The sequence below is a fragment of the Cryptomeria japonica genome, chromosome 3 (assembly GCF_030272615.1).
Source record: "Cryptomeria japonica chromosome 3, Sugi_1.0, whole genome shotgun sequence".
Classification (NCBI taxonomy): Eukaryota; Viridiplantae; Streptophyta; class Pinopsida; order Cupressales; family Cupressaceae; genus Cryptomeria; species Cryptomeria japonica.
The window spans coordinates 736,422,956-736,444,256 of record NC_081407.1 but is presented as its reverse complement, the minus strand read 5'-3'; the positions used below and the strand labels follow the sequence as shown (position 1 = coordinate 736,444,256).

Here is a 21,301-nt window from a genome sequence, read left to right as displayed (position 1 = left end):
CAAAGTAACTTTGAACAATTTAAATTCAAAAGTGAATCCTTTCTTTTCAAATTTTACAAGTACTTACTTTAATTGTCATGTGCAAGTTTGTAACTTTAATTTGTTTGTACTTTGTACAAGTTGCAGTCTTTGGTGAGAGTTTTGCACTTGGTGGATAAGGAGCAAAACCCAATGGAATACATTTATGAGACCACAGATGGGGTCAAAGAAGCCATCTGAAACTATTATGGGGGGATGTGGACAGCTGAATCCCACTTGGGAGATCCTTGATTGGAGGTGGAACAATCAACTCCACCACCCCATTCATGCAATAAGGTAGTACCTCAACCCCAAGTTTTTCTTCTCCAATAGCTTCAGCAGATGCTAATGGTAGGCTATAGACTCATAGAGTGCCCCTTCAACATGTATTGAGAGGATGACACCCAAGGTTGAGGTGAGAGACCCCATTAGTTTAGTGCTGTAAGATTACAAGCAAGATAGGGGGAGCTCTTTTCTTCAACATTACTATCTGAAGGAGTTCCAAGCAAACACTATGTAACAAAAATTGGAGATTTTACTATTATGAATTTGTGATCTCTTCCCTTCATAGTTCTTCTAATCTTATTGCTGTCTGTTATTATAGTTTATTGGGTGTGGCCATTTATTTGGAGGCCATTGTATGTTGTAACTTGTAATAATGCTATGTGGCAAACTCTGTGAGTACTCTCAGAGTTGCCGAGTACTCTCTTTTTTGCTCTGCGAGTTTTTACAAGTTTAGCTCGCAAGTTTTTATTGACACAAGATAAACATAGATAAAAATGCCAACGTGGGTAAAACGTTTGTTAAAACGTGTTTTCCACATATTTTTTGGCTATTGAATTTTGCGAAAAATATATGTTTTTTTAAAGAAATTTTAATTTTTAGTACTCTCTGGTTACTGAGTTTTTGCCGATTCAAAAATTTTGGGCTTGCCAAGTATCTCTGAATGCGAGTCTACGAACCATGGCTAATAGTACTACTTGCAAATATCTCCATGGCTGGTTGTAGTGCCATTGGTTATTTGTAACTACCTCTTTTCAAATGAATAAGATTTTCTCTTTTATTGAATAGAAAGGAGATATAGTTGGAGTGAGCAAGACAGTAAAGAGGACAGAAATCTACCACAATTTAAATAGCACAAAACACTGTACGCATCTGTAGAACTTAGGAATTTGCAAAGGGGAATGGAGTTGCAATCTTTTTGTGTTGAAATTTTCCACCTCAAGAAGATTTTGACGACATAAATATTTTGTTGATATGTCAAATGTCCTTATGCTTTCTTTGCATCCGATGTTTCAGAAAATACAATGAGGAATCCTTAAACCTATTTCTTGCTTGAAAGACAATTTGGAATTTTGAATAGAAAGGATATTGCCAAGGAACATTTCAGCAATAATAAACAAGGCTTGTTAGTATAGGTTCTGCTCCAGATCTATGCTTTAAATTCTATATAAAAATGGGTCAACTTTCAGCATCATGAACCTTTGTAATGGAATATTTGAGCTCCTTGCAACATAGAATTAAGAGAAACTTACCTTGTATACTTCATGTAATAGTTGACGACTGTAATGCCTTACGACCATGCCTTGAATAGCATCCCAACTAGCTAGTGGATGAGCTAAGGTTAATTGTCGAAAATAAATTGGAGCTCCCTCAACATCCATAAGAGCCATAATACCTCTCTGCAAGAGTACAAAGAAATTAGAAAGTTTTTTTTATCTTAACTTACAAAGATTAAAACTGTATTTCCAAAAATCAAATTAAATAAGTTCATTAATAATTAACATTAATTTTAATGTCAAATAATACCCCAAAATGATGTATGTGAAAGTAAGAAGTGCCAATGGTTTTAGAAATGAGATCATGTTTATGAAAGAGATTCCCTAAAAGTTGAAAGGTGGTTCCACTAGATATTACAAGAACAAGAGCTTTGACAACCCACTTTCCAAGGTCTGAATATTATTCAGTTTTACTGTTCTATTATATGCCATGAAATCTACATTCTAAATGTCTTACAGTCCAAGCTATTAATTAAAGAATTTTAACACAATAATAATTGTTTAAACTCATCCAATTATAAGGCTCACACTGTGTTTAGAGTCTAGACAGTGGAAAGACACTTTTCATTTTTAATGCCAATAATAGCTAAATGCCAATCAGAACACAAAGAGTGTCCTCTTGAGTGAATTTTGAAAGTTCTCATGGTTGTCTGCAACAATCAATAACAAATGTATCGAGAAGTGGTGGAATATAATCTATCATAAAAAATATTTAAAAGGCTTCAAAAGTGAATCAAGTGAATGTCCAAAAGAAATTTGAAGGCTAAATTGGATTACATTGAGAAGTAATTATGGCAAAGAAATCCTATTCTCCATAAAATAATTCAACTATGCATGCACAAAAGAGGCTTTTTGTGATTACCATGATAAATATCCTTCTCACGATTTATGTTAACAGTTAACCAGACCCTGCACATGTTAGTAGATTATACATCCTACTACTTGCTAAGCCCACCTTGTGAATTTTACAAGGCATTTTCATCTTAAAGAAGACCTCCATCACTAAGCATATTGTCCTCCCATCCATGCAACAGTAGATGTTTCAAGGCAAAGGCATAAGTAAGCTATAATTGGGGATTGATAAAGTAATCCCCAAATTCTTCTCTGCTAGCCATATGCATGTCTCCCTTTGCCTCTCTAACAGCTCCTCCACCTTCAACTTAACCATGTTGCTACCTGCCCTAATACTCGTATATATAGCAGCTATGCAACCCCAATTTTGGTTGGGTTTGTTTCTCTGTGTATTTGCAGGATTCACTTTAGTAGAAATGGCAAATTAATTGTGGAGTTTAGTATATTTATGGCAAGTTTCAGAAAGGTGATGAGGCCTAACCTGTAATGTCCCCTACTAGGTTTAGGCCTGTTTTAACCATTATTAATCTATTTCAATATACTTATGACTTAAACTAAATTGATTAGGAGACAAATCTATCTTAACATGAATCAAATCTGTGATATTCCATAGTTCAATTAATTTATCAATTATTAATAAATAAATTGTTCATCTACCATACTAGATAATTAATTCTATCATACTAAATAATTAATTTTATCATCCATAATTCTTAATGCAAGTGTCAACCTTTGTTACTAGTTCAGTTCTAAGGAAGAAGAGGATGTCTATGTTACCAAAGCGCTTAGAGACCAGAATACCATAGACTCCCTCAAAGTTTACGGATCCAAGCCCTTACCCTATATTAGGAATCATCCTATTGATTGGATTTAGACTTCCCCTCTTTGGAAACAACTCAATCCCCAACTTCTTAAATACTGACAGTAGTAACAAGCATTATATATAAACATATTCTTCTTACTGTTATTAACTTAAGAGTTCTTTCTGATTTACATTCTAATATTGTTATTTGTCTGATCTCTCTCTCTCTCTCTCTATATATATATATAGTATGACTGCCATACATATTGCAGTCTATATTAAATTATTAATATTACCATTAAATTCTGCATAAGAACATTATCAGGCTTCATATATTAAGCATACATATTAAACACATTCCCATGCATACCACCAAGATGTTACTGCCTGTAACTTGATAACAGTTCTGATCTGATCTGATCTGACTGATAATGATTTACTGAAGAGAACTGATGATGTGTTTTCCGATTGAGTGCTGATTCCTTGATGATTCAATCTGCCTTTGTTACTATATTTATTACTGAGTGATGTGAATATCTGCATAGGTGTTCTCATATTTATCTTGATGATTCCCCCGCCTCCATCATCTCATCCTCCCTTCTTATATTGCTGAAAGGAGGTGTTGTTTGAGGTGGACCTTCCTCATGAAAGGTGGTGTCTCCTCTTTAAAACTTAATAGCTGCTTTCCCAACTACTTGTTGCCTTAACAAATCGTACTTTATGCCCTTCCCTAACACATAATTGTCTATCTTCAAATTGCAATCATTATTAGTCTAATCTTGTTATCGTGCCTCTTTACTCATGAACATCCAATGGTGATGTTTGCTGCTTTTCCTCAACGATAATTGTTTCTTTATTATTACCCTAATCGCAGTGTTTGCCACATACGGGTAAACGATTAAATGCAGAAAGTACATGCACAGAACATAATGGAAATATATTAAATAACCAGTCTCTGTATTAATTCAACAGTCCATGTACATCAAGTGCTTATAACATTAAACCCAGATACGACTATCATGATGATACTAAGAAGGAACGGTATGCAATATATAATACCTGAAGGGGTGTGACCAACCGTCGCGTCCAACTGCCCTTCGGGACGACTAACTAACTGACTGCCGTAACTCATTATTACCGACGACAACATAAACATAATATGACAACATAACATAATGATTATTCCCAGCAACATCATCCCGGTCGTCTCCGGACGACTTAATACAAAATAGAGATGACATTAAACAAAACCAAGGTAGAGAACTGTAGGAACTGCGAACGAGCGTGGAACTCATACACCTGCTGCGTCCTCGCCTGAAAACCCTTTTCTGCTACCATTCGATGCTCAAGTGCGGATTTCACCATTAGTGCTTCCTTTGACATCACAGTCCTCCTGTGCCTAAACCAAACTTGTCTGCAAAACACGCTTTTCAGTTTCAGCCTCCACCAACTGCTACTCAAATGATACTATCTCCCTAGCCAATTTTCTCCCTAGTTTTGTCTTGGATGTATATTTTGTATGGGTTGCATTGTCTCCATTTTTGTTGTTAGTCGTCGGAGACGACTTCTTTTTTGGGGGGGATGATGTTGTCGGGAAATATGTATATCTAATGTTTTGGTAGTAATGTCATTTGTTAGTAGTTAGTTAGCCGATGGGTAGGTAGTTGGAGTCGCGACTGTTGTGTCGCACCCCTTCGGCTGTTATATATTGTACTACCTGCGGGTATTGAGTGGTGTTTTGTTTATGACAGATAATGCTATGAACATTGTATACACTCTGAGTTATTAATGGAAAGCTTATTCTTGTATTCATGCTGTTATTGCATTGTTTATTTCTGCATTACTTCTGTATTCCTTCTGTTTACCCAGTGAGGCAAACACGCAGCACCATTAAATCATTGACTAAGTCAATGTTTATTACTGCCTGGTAAACACTGGTTCTGTATTCTTTCATTTGCCCGGATCTTCTTATTTGGAGAAGGATTGGGGATTAGATTGGTGATTTTACTTGTGAAGTCTTACTAGTAAGACAATTTTTCTGATCGGTAGTAATCATTTAAGGATTTATTAATTGGGTCATTTCTTCCAGGTTGTTTTGGGGACATGACATAACCACAGTCACAATAAATAGTTATCAGTTTGTCCTGACTCTGGTAAGCTCTTTGTTAGTGTCTAGTGTGGTGTTAATCATCAGTGAGGATGCGTCTTCGCAGTAGATCTTCTATCCCCCCCTCTTACAGTCATAAACCCCATCATGAATGAAGCCTTCAAATTCAAGAAGGATATCAGAAGCCAAGAATAAAAATAACTTCTGATTTGAATGACCCAAATCATTGAACAATTAGTTTACGAGTAAAATTGCGATTTTAATGCAACAGTATACTCCATTGAGCACTCAAAGATACTATATAACAATTTTCAGATTGTTAACTAATCTAACTATTTAAGAAGACACGCACAATAGGAAACAATGGAAATGACAAATTTCAGCTTCAGAACACAGAAAAATGGAAATGATACACTCATTAATTCCTGGGGTTAAATACATATCTAAATGCTCTGCCCTCCCATGGTGAAACATATATAAAAGGAACCAATGAAAGTTATTTCAAAATAACAGTAAAGCAATGGAAATGATAAACATCAGACAATTTATTGTAAAAATAATTTGAACAGTTTTATTACTTTCATAAGTTAAATACAAATCTGAATGCTCTTTAGAAATTGGCTCTACACTTCGTTGCTTAATAGTTGCAAATGCCCCTAAGCTAATGGCTGCACAGATGAAAATGTAATGTCCCCTTTTGTTAATTACCTAAATTTGCCCTAGATCACTATTCTTATTTAATAAGGGAGGGTCAGAGAGAGGGTACCTCTATCTTCTTAAAGGGAAGACCTACAACAAATTAGAAAACAACCTACAGTCGTAATACATAAAGTGTTGGCATTTCATGAAGATTGCATTAATGAAGTTTAAGTGTTGTCATTGATGTCAATTGTAATCAGTAATGGAGTTGTAATGCAACTGGTAGTTGAGCTAGTGAAGGAAACCGGTATTACTATTGAAGTAGTGAGATCAACCGCTAACCCTACCTGTTGATATGTCAAACCCTAACCGATGGAGCTTGGTGAAACGGTTGTGTTGATCTATGATCAAATGGTGATCGGAGATGATTATGCCACGTATGCATCATGCACGTGATGAGTTTCAAAGTGGTTTTGGAGTGTAGAGATAACTATTTTATCTTGGGAATGAGCGAGTGCATAGCATGAAGTGGAAACCGCATGATGAGTTACAGGATCCAGTATGCGGTGATCAAGGAGCGGTTGAGGTTGTCTTATACAATGTGCAGGTGATTGCTATGTAATCCAATGGTCATGTTTGAACTGATTTGTTTGTAATCTCTATGAGATCTTAGGTCTTGTGATGTGTTACCGACCTATTGTTTTGCTTATAAGGTCGATGAGATGTTTTGTTGTAGTGTTGGCCATTTTGGTTAAGTGTCAGTGTGATTGATTGTCGAACCAGAAGGAGTATCTACAGAATGTTTGAAGGCAGATAGGAGCATGAAAAGGATCCGATCAAGCAGAGTAGTGCTATTTACCAGATCAGCAAAACCCTGTTGTTCTCTAACAATTACAACAGTTAAATCCCTTAACCGGGTAAGCTTTAACGAGCTTAGTGTTCTCTAAATCCTCTAGCCAGGTGATCCATTAGCTTGGATTTCAAATCCTCTATCAAGGTTACTCCTAACAAGGTATTGCTTTTAACAGGGCATTGTAGTCAATCCCTTAACCGGGTGGTCCTTAACCGGGTCTGTTCCTAACAAGACATTTTTGCAAAGCTTCTAACAAGGCTTGGCTCCTAATGTAATGTCCCCACTTCCTGAGTGATCTATCAGGATGGGGAATTCACCTGACACCCATCTCCATAGGTGAATTCTAGTGTTTGGGGATGATTTACTTGCCAAAGGGAATCATACACAGTCATTTTTATGACTTTGGTAAGTTAATAAAGTAACTTTATAATTTAAAGTTATAAAAGTAACTTTTTCTATTTTTAGAAAAAGTTAAGTTATAAGTTGTTTATTTTAAATAACTTTATATTACTCCCTTGGCACACTTTCCTAGGTGAATTATATTTTCAAAAGTGGCCCCATTTAATGATAAGTTGACCCTTCAAGTTGAGCGAACCATTATGAAGCCCAAAGATTCAATTTGGAATCTTCTAAGATGCCATGTAGGGTTTGATCTAGGGTTTGGAGGCTTATAAGGCTTGTACGTGCCAATTGGGGAGGGATGCTTTTGGAAAATTATTGAATCTTTTACCTTGCAGCAGTCTGCCATTGCAGGAACAGCTTGAGGAAACCGGATTGGAGACGAAAACCTTTGATCTAGGCCTGGTTGGACGATACCCCAGCCATTCACACTACATCAGCACTCAGAATTCACCTCATATTTGGCCATTTGGGGTCACAAATCAGAGGTTATTGATTGTAACACGAATTATAGGGTGAGAATCACAGATCATAGCAGATTGGAGGGTCTCTACAGCAAAATAAGTGCATTTATGACAGCCGTACTACTCCAGGTAGCTAGCCATACCATTTTGGGCAGCCTAGGGTTCCAAATAAAATAATTGGAGGGTTTGGAGAATTAAAATTGCTTGTGATTTCATCGTTGGGGTCTAAATAAGAGATCACGGTAGGTTTGGAGGGAAGAAAATATCAGATCTGAGCAGCAGCAGCAAATCATTGGGGAAAAAGGTCACAATTTGGGAATCTTGCTTGGCAACAATTTGGAATTCTTAGCTGACTTGCTATTTCTTCTCATATTTTGTTTTGGTAATTCATTATTAGTCAAATAAAGCTCATTGGAGTTGTTGTAGTGCTTTGAAAGCTTTTGTTTCAGTAGTTAATGCATTTTGGGTCAATAAATGGAGCTCATCCAGGCAGGCGTTGGACTCCTGGTAAGACAATTGGGCTTAATATCTCTCTAATTTGGTAAATTATTCTGATTTCTTTAAAAGCTGCAATAAAAATCAGAATCTTGAATTTAGTTCAGTTGATATTCTTTATGTTTGGCATCTATTTTCCTATAAGCATTGTCTATCATTCTCGCATAAAACATCAAAACTTCAAAATTTCAAAACCTCATCAAATTCTAAAGTAAACAATTCGCCGGTCAAAGAGTTTGAATTTGTAAACAAACAACAGATTGGATCAGATTTCTAGTCAAGGATCTTTCACCTAACAGGGCGAACTTCAGAAGAGTTCAGAATACTTGTGGGTATTCATCCCCACCGTGGTTTTTCCTATTTGGGTTTCCACATCAAAAATCATTGTGTCAAGTGGTGAATGGATTTTGTGGTTATGTTTTGATTTGGTTAATTTGTTTAACTGGTAAAGCCACTTAGATGTGTTAAGATGTCCGGCAGTGATCTGAAATGTGCTTTTACTAATGTTAGTAAAATAGTTTGATGTTTTGGTTAAATGGTTAATGAGTTTCAGATCTGTTATACTGTTATTTTGGTATGCCAGTCAACTGGCAAACTTGACAGTGCAGTTGCAGTTTGTAGTTCAATGTTTGAACTAGTTAGTTTAGTGATTGATTTATGAGTTGGGTTTTGAGTTTGGTGAAAGTTTAGTTTGTTTTCTATCTACTGATTCAGCGCCCCCCTCTCAGTAGTTGTTTGGATCCTTATTGATTCATCATATCATCATAAAGTAAATAACATTTACAAATTAAACTATAAATGTAGAGATCCTGAACACAAATCACAACTTGCTATTTGATTGTAGGATTCTCTAAGCTAATTAAAGCAACCCCTAATCATAGTAAGCTAGGATGGGTAACTTGATAGGGTGTCTTTACAACCATTCCCCATCAATCAAGCCATCTTCTCCCTCTCATATGATTCCATCCATCACCATGGTAGAGAGGATAAGGATTTACCCCAATAGGGTGCCCTAAGTCTAACCCTCTTGAGCCCAAAGGCAGAGAACCTTCGCCCCCTTTGGCCTCATGTGGACCCTGCCATGCATATGAGGTGGCGTGCTTAGGGGTGACCCCAACAACGTTTACCCTATTTAGGGACCCTTCCTTCTCTTACCATGATTGGGTAAATACATGCATATATATAAATTGTATAGAGCTTATATCTGTTACAATTACTGGCAGCCATGTTCTTAATTCAGTAGTAATTACAGAAGTATAATATTGATCTTTAATATCTATGTAGTGCTTAATTATTATTCAGTAAGTTAATTATCAAATAATGGTTGATTATTCTAAAGATCAGATGTTCTGTTGAAATATCCCCTGTAATGTATTGACTGAAATACAAGGAATATTTACTGATAATCTGACTTTTCAATCTGCGTGTTATGCGGTTTTGTGTTTGCGTGTTATGCTAACAGAGTGTCTCAGAAATTTTCAGTTTGATATGGAGGTCAAATAACACATATTTCTCATGATTTAACAACTATTAATGACTACTATTGATTGAATGATTGCTAAGAATGCCTATACAACTGTCTTATGATGTATCATATCAGATTAGGCCCACAATCATGAACTTACAGCCAGCTGACATTATAACAAACAGTTGACATACGACCTCAGAAAATCATGTATGAAGATGCAGCCATCACTCCTTCCTTTCTTATTTCAAATGATGATAAAAAAGGACATTACATTGACATCACTATGATCAAACACATTGACTATTATCAATGACCACTTTCAGATTTTCTGCAGACAAGTGACAGCTATGGACTCATGCACACAAACTGAGATTACAATGCATTATCAATGTCAAATGAACCTCGAGTATAGCACCTTGAAAAAGCAAGCAATATCATTGACTAAGAAGCCTCCAATCAGCTGTTCGAACCTTTGTCATCAGAAATCGCCCCTGCTGCAATAATGGAGGTCTGATGATAAATAATGGTCAGCTCCGAATGCCTTTCTATACCCCTGAAAATGATCAATTCTCCTCTCCAAGTATAATGCTGCCTTCAAAAGTGAAATCGGATGCAAAAATGAGTGTCTTGGAGAAAAATCGAGGGTAAAGGCTGACTGCTATGATTTTGTTTCAGACTGATTAGGCACTGATGATACTTCTACAAATACACCTTCAAAACCTCTCCAAAAGAATCGCCTAACTCCTCTGAAATTATCACTGGCCTTATTAGGAAGATTGGATGCTTGAATGATAAAATATGACCCAAATCGTGGGTTTGGAGGAAAGAATATGAATTTGTTTCAGACCTGTGATTTCCATCAGCAAACTCACAAATTCATTTCTAAATGTTCCTCAATAGATTCACCTTACTACTCCAATCAAAATTGATAAACTATGGGCATTCAATCTGAAAATCTGAAAACACCATGGAAATGTAGAAACTCAATAAGCACACTATGGAAGACTGATTTGTCTCCCACTCTCAACTGCAACCCCTCGGAAGATCTCTCACCTCCTCAGTTATGCTAATCATAGGGAGTTTTCGTTCCCAAATGGTTGTCTGCAGAAACCCTTGGCTCCACAAGTCTACACAAGAAGAGATATCCACAACAACTGACGATCAACAATGAACCAACCTCTCCTATTAATTCTTTTCTCATCCAATCAATTGGTTCCTTCTAGAAGATTCCCTCCTTATCTTTTTCGTTACACTATTATTTTATTACACATTAATTTAATTGAATTTTTTAAAAATATTATTATATTATAATTAAAGTGCACACATCTCTCAATACGTGTAATCTCCTTATTTCGCCATAATCAAGTTGACACAAAATGCGAAGCAATAAATCACCACAAGTCGAACCCCTAATCAGTCTCCTTGGGCTATGAGGGTCAAGTGATAGGCCAATCCCGTGAATATCTGCGAACTAATGAGAAGGGGACATTACATCTGTATAACCAGGAAGGAAAAACACCAGATCGGCTTGTGCCTATTAATGCAATCATGGAAAGAAACAGTTTGCTTGCCCTTTTATGTGTTTTGATTCTGCTGGAGTATTCTTCCCTTCTTCGATTCTTATTCCTTCAGGTTTTAGTTCAGATTCATTCTCTGTCCAACTGATTCCTTTCCTTTATATCTCTCAATGTGATGGAGAGGTCACACCTCTTCATCATGTGTGTCCTTTGGCAAGAGACACACCTTTTCACCATTAGCACCCTTTGAAAGAGTGCAACTCTTCATTATTTCTGCCCTTTCAAAGGGACACAACCTTTCACAATCGGATCTGCACTTCTTATTTGAATCAGATCTGCACTTCCGATTCCCAAATTGTCCCTCCTTCAAATAAGTTCTCTTCTCCCTTTTATACCTCATATTTGCTGGAGTCACAACTTATCATTTCATGCCTTTTAATCATTAACTTAATCAAATTTTAATCATATTTAAAATATATTATTTTATATTTTAATTTAATTTTTATCTTTATTCTTTTGTATTTTAATTTTATTATTATTATTTATTATTAAATCATATTTCAAAGTGAGGACATTACAGAAAATTATCATATATAACTTTCTTTTGCCTGGTCGAGAACCATCCAAGGCATACTTTGTTACTTGGCTGGGCATACAGCATATGCCTCTTCTTCAATGCCCACTGCCCACCTTTCTCATCACCCAAGATATCCCACCAATATTTCCAAATAAAATACCATACATAGATTCTCCAAGGTTGTCGAGAGTAATCAGCACACCCGTTCATAAAAAATACATTATATTATTCAAGAACTATTAATCCCATTTGACATAAAGATCAACCTGCATAGCTTTTTACATAACAAAAGGTCTCACTCCTCTATCATGGCTCTCAGAAGAAGCTCATACCTGCAGGCAATTCCTATAAATCAACTGCCCAACTTACCTAGATGCAGATGTAATTTCACCTAAGGAAAAATTCAGAATAAGTCAGAGATGATCTAAGGAAAAAAGATGCAGCCTTGACAAAAGCCTACAGAACTCAGAGCTATGTAGCAAACAAAGCATCCTCCCCAGGAATCAGTCTGCAAACAAATTTGAGGATGATCTAGGACGCCAGCTCTTGGATCTCTGGCACTCAACAAAATCAAGGGTTTGGCAACCAATAGCATGTAATTTTGTTCCATCATAAAGTTCATAGCTTTAACAAATGGCATTGGGTATGCCCTTGTACACAAAGTTAAACAGAAGATTTGGAGCTGCAAAATCAACATTTGGACATCCCTAACTAGGCCAGCCTCCTTTCCTGTTTCCCCAAACCTCGTGTGCAAGTTAACCTGAGGGACAATTCCTATTAGGAGCATAACAAAAACAACTCAAGGAACCACTAATTTGGTTGGGCTGCTATTTCTGAATTGTGGGGCCCTGTCATAGAGTTTAGATTCTAAGAACTTATGGATTACAAACTTGTTTTGATATTCTGAGATGACAATGTTCACATCCAGAATTCTAAAATATCTATTTTTAATTTCTTAGCTGTTGTCAGCAATAGGGATTAGATTTGTGATTTTGTATATTGTTGGCCTGTTATTTTTAGTCTTTGGTGCGGTGTGTGCTAGTTTGGAAGTAGGTCCTTCATTGTTAAATATTTCAGATTATTACTCAGACATCACTGTTATTAATGTGACTTTATTTGTGATGTAGAGTTTTTCAAAAAGAAGAGAGACCATTTCTATAGTTTAAGAACAGTTTATTTCTTTAACAAAATGCATTTTATATTAGATTAGAGATGAACAAGATTAGATTGAACTGTATCGTAAATCTTAAAAGAAAGCGTGAAGATTGCCTCTCCAACATAGATGAGAAAGACCAACATGCTAGCCAAGTGGATATCACTTGAGACAGTTCCTAGCATTTAGGTACATATAAGGTGTACTTTTTCATTTTTTGAAATATCCTTGAATAGGAATAATAGCAAAATACCAATATCTTCCACAATTTGACACAAAGGTTGTATTCAGTTCTAAACTTCTGTTGATAGGTTCAGTTCTGTTGTTAAGTTGATTCAGATTTTACATATATGTTTTTTCAGAACTGGTAAATAAAATTGCAGTAGGACAGAAAATCAAAGAACAAATAAATAACACAGCTAATCGACTCTTAGCCCTTTTATTGCAATATCAGACAGTATTACACATAGAACAGCATTACATCTTGACAGCTTCTTTCACAGGCGGAAGAATGTTTAATAAACACAGAAGATACCACACTCTGCTGTTGATAGGCAATCTATCTGATTTTTGAGACTCACAATATTTGTCTTTGCTTCAGTTCAGCGTTACAGTCACTTCAGAAAAACCAATTCTGCAAAAGATCCCCGCTCCTGGAAAAACATTTAGTGATATATCAGGTCTACACCAACAATCGAACTCTAAACCATACCACAGAGCCTCTTCACCAAGGAACAATATGCGATCCACAATGAATACTGCACCCAATAGGATATCTGTTTTCCTTACCCCAAGACACTGGAACTTCGTGCCAATGAGTCACATATTCAACAAAGCTACTGGCATAGGCTAAGATCCCACGACATCATGTGAATTTGGCAATTAGAGCAATCTGCCTGAATCTGTAGAGTCTCACAACTTATTACAGCTTGGTGCTCAAGGAATCACACTTGAATGCTTTGCAATTACTTCTCAAAGCCACTTCAAACAACTCACGACTCTATAATTATCAACCCCTAAATATTGGAGGATCGAAAACCTTTTCTATTCACCACAATAGCATGGAATAAGATTCAAATACAAACTTTGCCAATGTTGGCCAAGAGGGAATTGGGCCCTGTTGTGACCATTTCACACATCGCCCCATCGCAAATGGGGACCCCCTCTTTTTGCTCGTTTTTTTTTCCTCGTTTTTCGCCTTCGTTTTTAGGATTTTGTTAGTCAGTCAGTTGTCTGGATTTAGGGTCAACCCTTAGGGTTTTCATTTCTGTCTTTTCAGGCCAGAATCCAGTTGTTTTGAGGGCTTTTGAGCTTCCTTTTCGAAGGATGCTAATTTTGAATGCAATGAATTCGCCAGAATGGTCTAATTTTCAATTGGAATGTTGATGCAAAGCTTAAATTTGTCTAAGTGTTGGAGATGAAATGTGAATTTTTGTCCGATTGAATATTTTTGACCAAATTTTGACCTTTTTTGATTTTGATCCTAGGCATTGGAAATGACTTGTTTTTGCCTTGTGAAGTGATTAAATTTGTGAAATCATGATATTTTGGCCTGTAGGAGCAAAATCGCTCCTGTCCCTCAGTGAAGGACGGGAGCTCGTTTTCGAATATCTTACTGTCCCTGCAGAGTCAAGATGAATTTCGAGTTGGAAGTAATGGAGAAAGGCGAGATCTTTCCATTGAATATAGATTGAAGATTTTCATGAGCACAGAAATACCTCCAGGAGCAAAATCGCTCCTGTCCCTCAGTGAAGGACCGGAGCTACAAATCCAATTTTGCTTTGTCCTTGCGGGATTTCGACGACTTGACGATTTGAAGAGGTCCAAAGGAAGATGTTTTATTAGATGAATATAATTTGAAGTGCAAATATGAAGAAGAATGGTCCAGAATGCTAAAATCGCTCCTGTCCCTCAGGAAGGGACCAGGGCGAAGTACATTATAGCTCCCGTCCCTCTCCCAGGGACCAGAGCGATATTCTTCATTGGGCAAAATCCAGGCCAAGATCAAGTCAAGTTCATGTTTGGTAGCAAGGAAGACGGTGAAATGAACTCAGTGAATATAAATTGAATATTTTAAAATGTCAACAAGGGTCCCAAAATGCCTAGTTCGCTCCTGTCCCTCAGGAAGGGACTAGAGCGATTTTTGTTATAAATGATTTTCTTGCCAAGTTTCAATCGATCCCAAGGCATGAATGAATGGAAGGACGCATTACGAACCCGTTGAATATAAATTTGGAAGCTAGCAAAGTGAAATGAAGACCACAAGAGCAAGATCGCTCCTGTCCCTCTCCAAGGGACCAGGGCGATACAGTGAGTATGTTGCCTTTCCCTCAAGTTTAAGACCGATCCAAGACAAGGAACAAGGTGGCAGCAACGTCTTAAGACATTTTTAATCAAACACAAGCATCAAGGTCGTCACGTTGGAAGGATTTGCGCTCTAAGACCCCAGATCGCTCCTGTCCCATGGGAAGGGACCAGAGCGATATTTCCATTAAGGCATAGATTTCAAGAGACAAGCAAATATCAAGCTACCCCAAGGATCGAAAGGACGTCATTACACGCGTTGAAGATAATTGTAAGTTGAAATAAACAAGAACAAGCTCACAATGATGAATTTCGCTCCTGTCCCTCAGGAAGGGACCAGAGCGATGTTGAGTATATTGATCAATTCATGCAAGAATTACGTTGAGTCAAGGCTTCACAAGGTTGTAAAGGGTTCAAGACGTCTTTTGAGGATGACATGCAAGAGTTTTGAACGTCCAAACGTTATCAATCAAGCTAAGGAGTCCATATCGCTCCTGTCCTTTGGACAAGGACCAAAGCGATTTCATCAAAAACACTCGTACTCCTTCAAAGTCAAGGCAAGGCGAGGATGGACGAGGTAAAGGACGTTATTTCGAAGGCAATAAACAATGAACCAAGGTTAAACGTTACCAACTTGAGCTCAAAATGGAGAAAAAACATGGATCGCTCCTGTCCCTCTCCAAGGGACAAGGGCGATGATCCTTGTAACATCAAAGGTACCTTGCAAAAGCAAGGGGGACGTGCGTGGAATGGACTAGCAATGATGTTATTCGCCTAGCAATAGAAGTTCGAAGATCAAAGATGCAAGATGAACGTGGAAACATGGAGATCGCTCCTGTCCCTCTCCAAGGGACAAGGGCGATGATACATCTAAAGACACTCATGCGCACATGCAAGGCAATCTAATTCGAAGAACCCAACAAGATGATCGATTTGGAACGTGGAAATGAAGGAGTTGAACGTTGAAAACGCAAGAATCATGACAAAAATGGTGAATCGCTCCTGTCCCTCTCCAAGGGACCAGGGCGATGAGGTACGTCCACTTCATTTTCAAATTTTTGGCGCCAAATAAACCTTTTTTTTAATGCCAAAATTCGATAAAATTTAAAGTCCTATTTAATTGGCATTTAATATGGCATTTTGCATTAATTAATTATTTTGCCTTGATTTAAAAATCGAAATTTATTAATTAAAATAAAAGGCATTTAATTAATTAATGAATTAAATAATTAAAAGTCGAATAAGAACGCTCATGCATGTAAGTCGGCCTTGTTATTTTATTTAAAAATCGTTTGAAATTGCTTTATTTTATCAAGTCGGCCTTGAGGGTGAATTGTGATGTGAGCGCTATATAAGGGGGGTAAAAACTATCATTTCTACATCATTATTTTACCTTTCTACATGCGAATTGAGGAAGACGAAGGAAAGTGCGAAGTGTGTTTGAGGTGGTGCGAATTTCCATTTATCCAAGGTGGCGTTAGTAATCAAAGGTGGTGCGATAGCTCTTCATTTGAGCGAATTTGCTAAGATTTGAAGACCACGTTAAAAGTGAACTTGAAGATCACATTGAAGACAAAGGTGGCGAAATTGATTTCTTGAGGAGATAACGTTAAAGATCATTCATACCTCAATTTGGCCTAGGCGAATTTTGTCTTTTTGCATTCTAGAGTTAGCTCTCTATTGAGGTATGGCGATTTGATTTTTATTGCTTTATTTATTCATCGTCATATTTTAAGTTTTGAAATTTTGAATTTTGAATTTCTTAGCTCAATCTTTTTTTTAGGAAATGATAACTCTAAAGACTTATCATGAGGTTTCCTAAAAACTTTATCTCTCTAATCTATGTTATTCATTGCAAAATATAGTTCTCATAATGAAATGTTGTGTAGGTATGGCGACCCCGAAGGCGGGAGCATCCACCAGTCGCTCAGCTCTCATGAAAGAAGATCGGAAGACCGAGGAAGTGGAGACCAAGATCGTGTCGAAGTGGAGCAACATTAGAGATACAAACTTGGGGAACTTTAGCACGAAAAAGTTTCGAGAGGTCCCCTACATTGGCAAGCCATCACCTGTCGCCCGGAGAATAATAGAGAGTGGCATCATTAAGGCGGCCGGTTTTCCTCCAGCTATTCAGTGCCACGAGTTGATGATCGAATGTGCCCGACACTATAATCCACAGTCCAGAACGATCGTGTCCAATGAGGGAAACACTTTGGCGTACCTTTCAGAGGAAGCTATAAGTGAAGCTTTCCATCTTCCAGAGCACAGGGACATGATATACAAGAGCATAGAAGGAGCCAGGTCAATGTACGATGATGATCCAGATGCTTGCTTAAGCATAATTAACAAGAACTGGCTACTCAAGAGTCGTCCCCGTCTAAGCAAGATCCCGAACACACCGCACAGGATTGATTTCTAGGAGGAGTACAGAGATTTGATTACCATGCTCAACCGAGTTACAGGAGCACCTCATGCCTTCTATTTTGAGAAGTGGATGTTTTACTTCATCCAGGTGATTGTTCAGGGTAAAGGTACGATACATTGGGCTAGGATGATTAGCCATTGCTTAGACGTACAGTTGAGGAGACTCAGGGCTACTAAGTCCTTCCACATGAGTTCATACGTCATCTATGCTTTGATCAGGAGTGTTGAGTACGCAGGACTACCTCACAGAGGAATGATTGGAAGAGGACCCGGCGAGGTCAGAGCTTGTGATTCCTATGCCTACTTGCATCATCCGCCAGGGAAAAACTACAAGTTAGTTAATGATACCTTCACGATGAACATCACAAGGACGTTGCAAGGAGGGATTCACAACAGATTATCTCAGGATGCCCAGGAATTCATCAAGAGGTACGGTGCTTGGTTCATTCAGTTTCCCAAATTCACTTACATTAGAGTGCATGGATGTCCTTTACCTCCATACATGTTGCCGAGGTATCCGACAGACAGAATTGTGTTACTTGAAGTAACAAGACAGTTGGCAGCATATGCAAAGGCATTTAGGCACAGACATCAGAATGGAGTCCAAGTACCTATTATTTTGGGTAATTCAGTTGAGGTATGTCCTAATGTTTTAGCCATGGATGACGCAGAGAAGGAGTTAGCCTTGTATTCTTTTTCTTCTTTTGCTTGGAGAAATAGCTTTGATCCACATGGACATTTAGAGGAGACAGTCGGCAGAAGATTTAGACATGAGTACCAGATTGAAGATTTTATGATGAACCTCCTAGATGATCTTGAGGTGAAACGGAAAATGCATTCTAGATTACCTTTGGATTTCATCAGGAAATGCAGGATTTACAGAGTGGCTGACCAAGCTCAGGACAATGGCAGACATATCCAGTCTTCCTATGATAGAGAAAGCAAAACAATAAGGTTGGATTGGAATGAGCCCGAGGTCGTGGATTTAGATGCTTTGATGGCACCAGTCTTGTCTTGTACTCGCAGATGGGTAGACGTTCAGCATCAGAAGTTGAGAGAACAAAGCATAGCTATGTCTTTCACTTTGGAAGAGAAATCAGCCGAAGGTGGAGCCAGTGTGAGTGAAGGCAATCCTAATCCTAGGAATTCAGGCGAAGGTAACCTTCGATGTGCCAGTGAGGGCAATCTCCATCCAAGAGGTTCGAAGAGAAAAGAAAGGTCAGAAAAGAAAGAGTCTTCCAAGAAAAAGCAAGGGGCCAACAAAGATCAGGCACCAGGTACTTCTTCTAGATCAGAGAATAGAACAATTCAAGTAGAAGAGTCCATGGAGTCTATGGTACAGAATGACAGGCAGGAGGAAGGACAGGCACAACATGGTTCACCAGATGGATCTCTCCAAGACTATGAGTTAGATGAAGACAAAGAAGACAATGAAATAACATCTCCTCCCAGACAAGAAGAAATAGTGCATAAAGAGATTCAAGTTCAAGAAACCAGATCGATTATCCCAGATTGGTTGAAGGAAAGATTAACCAAGGTGATCGTAGTAGAGGACGAGGACAATGCAATTGATTTAGAGAGCCTTGTTGGACGCTCACATGAAGTAACAGAGAAGAAGAAGGCTACAAGGATGTCCAAGGTGATTCGAGATGAGATTGGATCCAGAAAACTGCAGATAGCTACACCGGCAGCAGACAAATATGAGGGTGAGATCCTAGCAGAGGATTATGAAATTCAGACAATCGAGTTAGGACCATCCACTGCAGAGCAGACAATGGATGATGCCACCGACACATTTGAGGCATTGAAGGACAAGCTTAGAGAAGAAATGGAGAAAAATAGAAAGCTTGAGAGAGAGGTCGGTGCATGGAGGACATATTTCAGTCACATCAATGAACCTTTGGGACGTCAGGATCCAGTTAGATCACCAGTGCAGGCATTGCCACTTCAATCAATCAATGAAGCAGAAAGATTCAGGAACATGGTCCAACGTACAAGTAATTGGATGGATAGGTCTCACACAGTGGCTATAGAGTTTGTTACAAGGATGATGAAGATCATTCATCAGGCTATCCAAGTTCTTAAGATAATCCACAATTTGATGATAACAATAGCTGCATTTGCCCATACCAAGGACGTTATCATTCCTGTCTTGAAAGTTATAAGACACACATCAAGAAGAATTTTAGCGCAGGAGAAGATCTTGGAGGGTGATTCTCACAGTTTGTTTCAGTGGTCAACCTTACTCCATATGAAGAATGTTTTCTTTGAAGACATCAGTGTTAGATGTGGCCAACTTGAGGAAGTGATCAATCCGATCCAGGACAGAGTATTTGAGGTACTTCGTACCATTCTTGGCAGAAGGATCGAGGTCGAGACAGATGTGGATATGCAGGAATTTGAGGATAGAATCAAGATCATCTTTTGCAAGGACGCAAATGTTACAGATGAGCAGTATGATCAGATGTTTTCCACCATGCTCCTGATTGAAAGAACGAAGGAACTTGAACCTTCATGGGACGCAACTCTTCTAGATGCATTCGATCAGATTATCCACTTAGAGGAGAGTATGCAGAATCTTCCCGAGATTCCAATCACAGAAATCGAAGGAATCGTGACAAAATTCATTACATATGCTAAGAAAGAGAATTGGAAAGGGAATAAGATTCTAGATGAAAGGTTGTTACAGATGACATGACATCTTATTTCTCATTGGTTGATACCTCCTAGGTTTTTGTGCCGAATTTAATATTTGGCTATGTATTTAATATTGTTCAGTAAAAGGGAGGTCATTTGTAACTAACCCTAATTAGGGTTTAGGTGTCATGATCTTGTCCGTTGATTTACTTTCAATCTGGACCTTTCATTGTAACTGGGGATGCTATATATACCCCCATTTTTCATTTCATTGAGTAATAGTATAATAGGGGAATAGAGTAATAGTCAATAGTTGATGTAAGAGAGATTAGAGTTAGAAGCAATTTTATTTTGTAGCAAGATTGAGTTTTGAAGAGAGAAATTCAAGCAATTGTTGTACATGATGACTTGGAAATCAATAAAATATTGAAGTTATGGTGTTTTGTTGCAAATTTCTTGAGTTATCTTCATGGTTGTTTGATCTACTTGAATCGTGCTCAATCAAAGTAGTTTGTTAAGTTGAAAGACTAAGTATGAGATTTGATATTTGGTAGGATTCGTAATCCAAACCACTAGCTTCTTGCTGATTGTAAGAGCGCCTTGCGTGGTCGACTGGAGAAAACTTTGAGTCCTTTAATCTTCAATCATTATTGTATTTTGGATATGTACCTTCGTAGTAGTGTCCTTGATCTTTGATGCATTGAGTATCATTTTATTACCTTAGAAGATCGCACTAATTTCAATTGAGTTGTTATCTTATGGCAAAATTGAAGTTGGTTGAATCTTGCCAAGTCTCGTCCATACTAAGTCATTCATAGGATTAGGCTAGATTAGACCTCTTTTAAACCCTACTCCTTTTGCTATTTTTGAAAGTTTCTTTAGTTTAGAAAATCTTTGAACTTTTGGAATACGTAAGGCCCCTTGGAGGAAACAACAAATCACATCATACCACTAAAAGCTTGTCCACACGTAGAGACCCTACTAAAAGAACCTTGGAGTCTACCTAACTGATCCTTTGTGCAGATCTTCAGCA

General features: G+C 37.8%; 1 protein-coding gene across 3 annotated transcripts in view; it reads right to left on the bottom strand.

Moving 5' to 3' along the window:
- LOC131074913 (uncharacterized) overlaps positions 1 to 21,301 on the bottom strand; it is a 305,681-nt gene that overhangs the window by 38,602 nt on the left and 245,778 nt on the right. For all 3 annotated transcript variants that reach the window (XM_059218550.1, XM_059218551.1, XM_059218552.1), the window contains one exon: positions 1,554 to 1,700. In XM_059218550.1, coding sequence (XP_059074533.1) covers positions 1,554 to 1,700 — 147 coding nt within the window. The remainder of the gene's footprint in view (positions 1 to 1,553; positions 1,701 to 21,301) is intronic.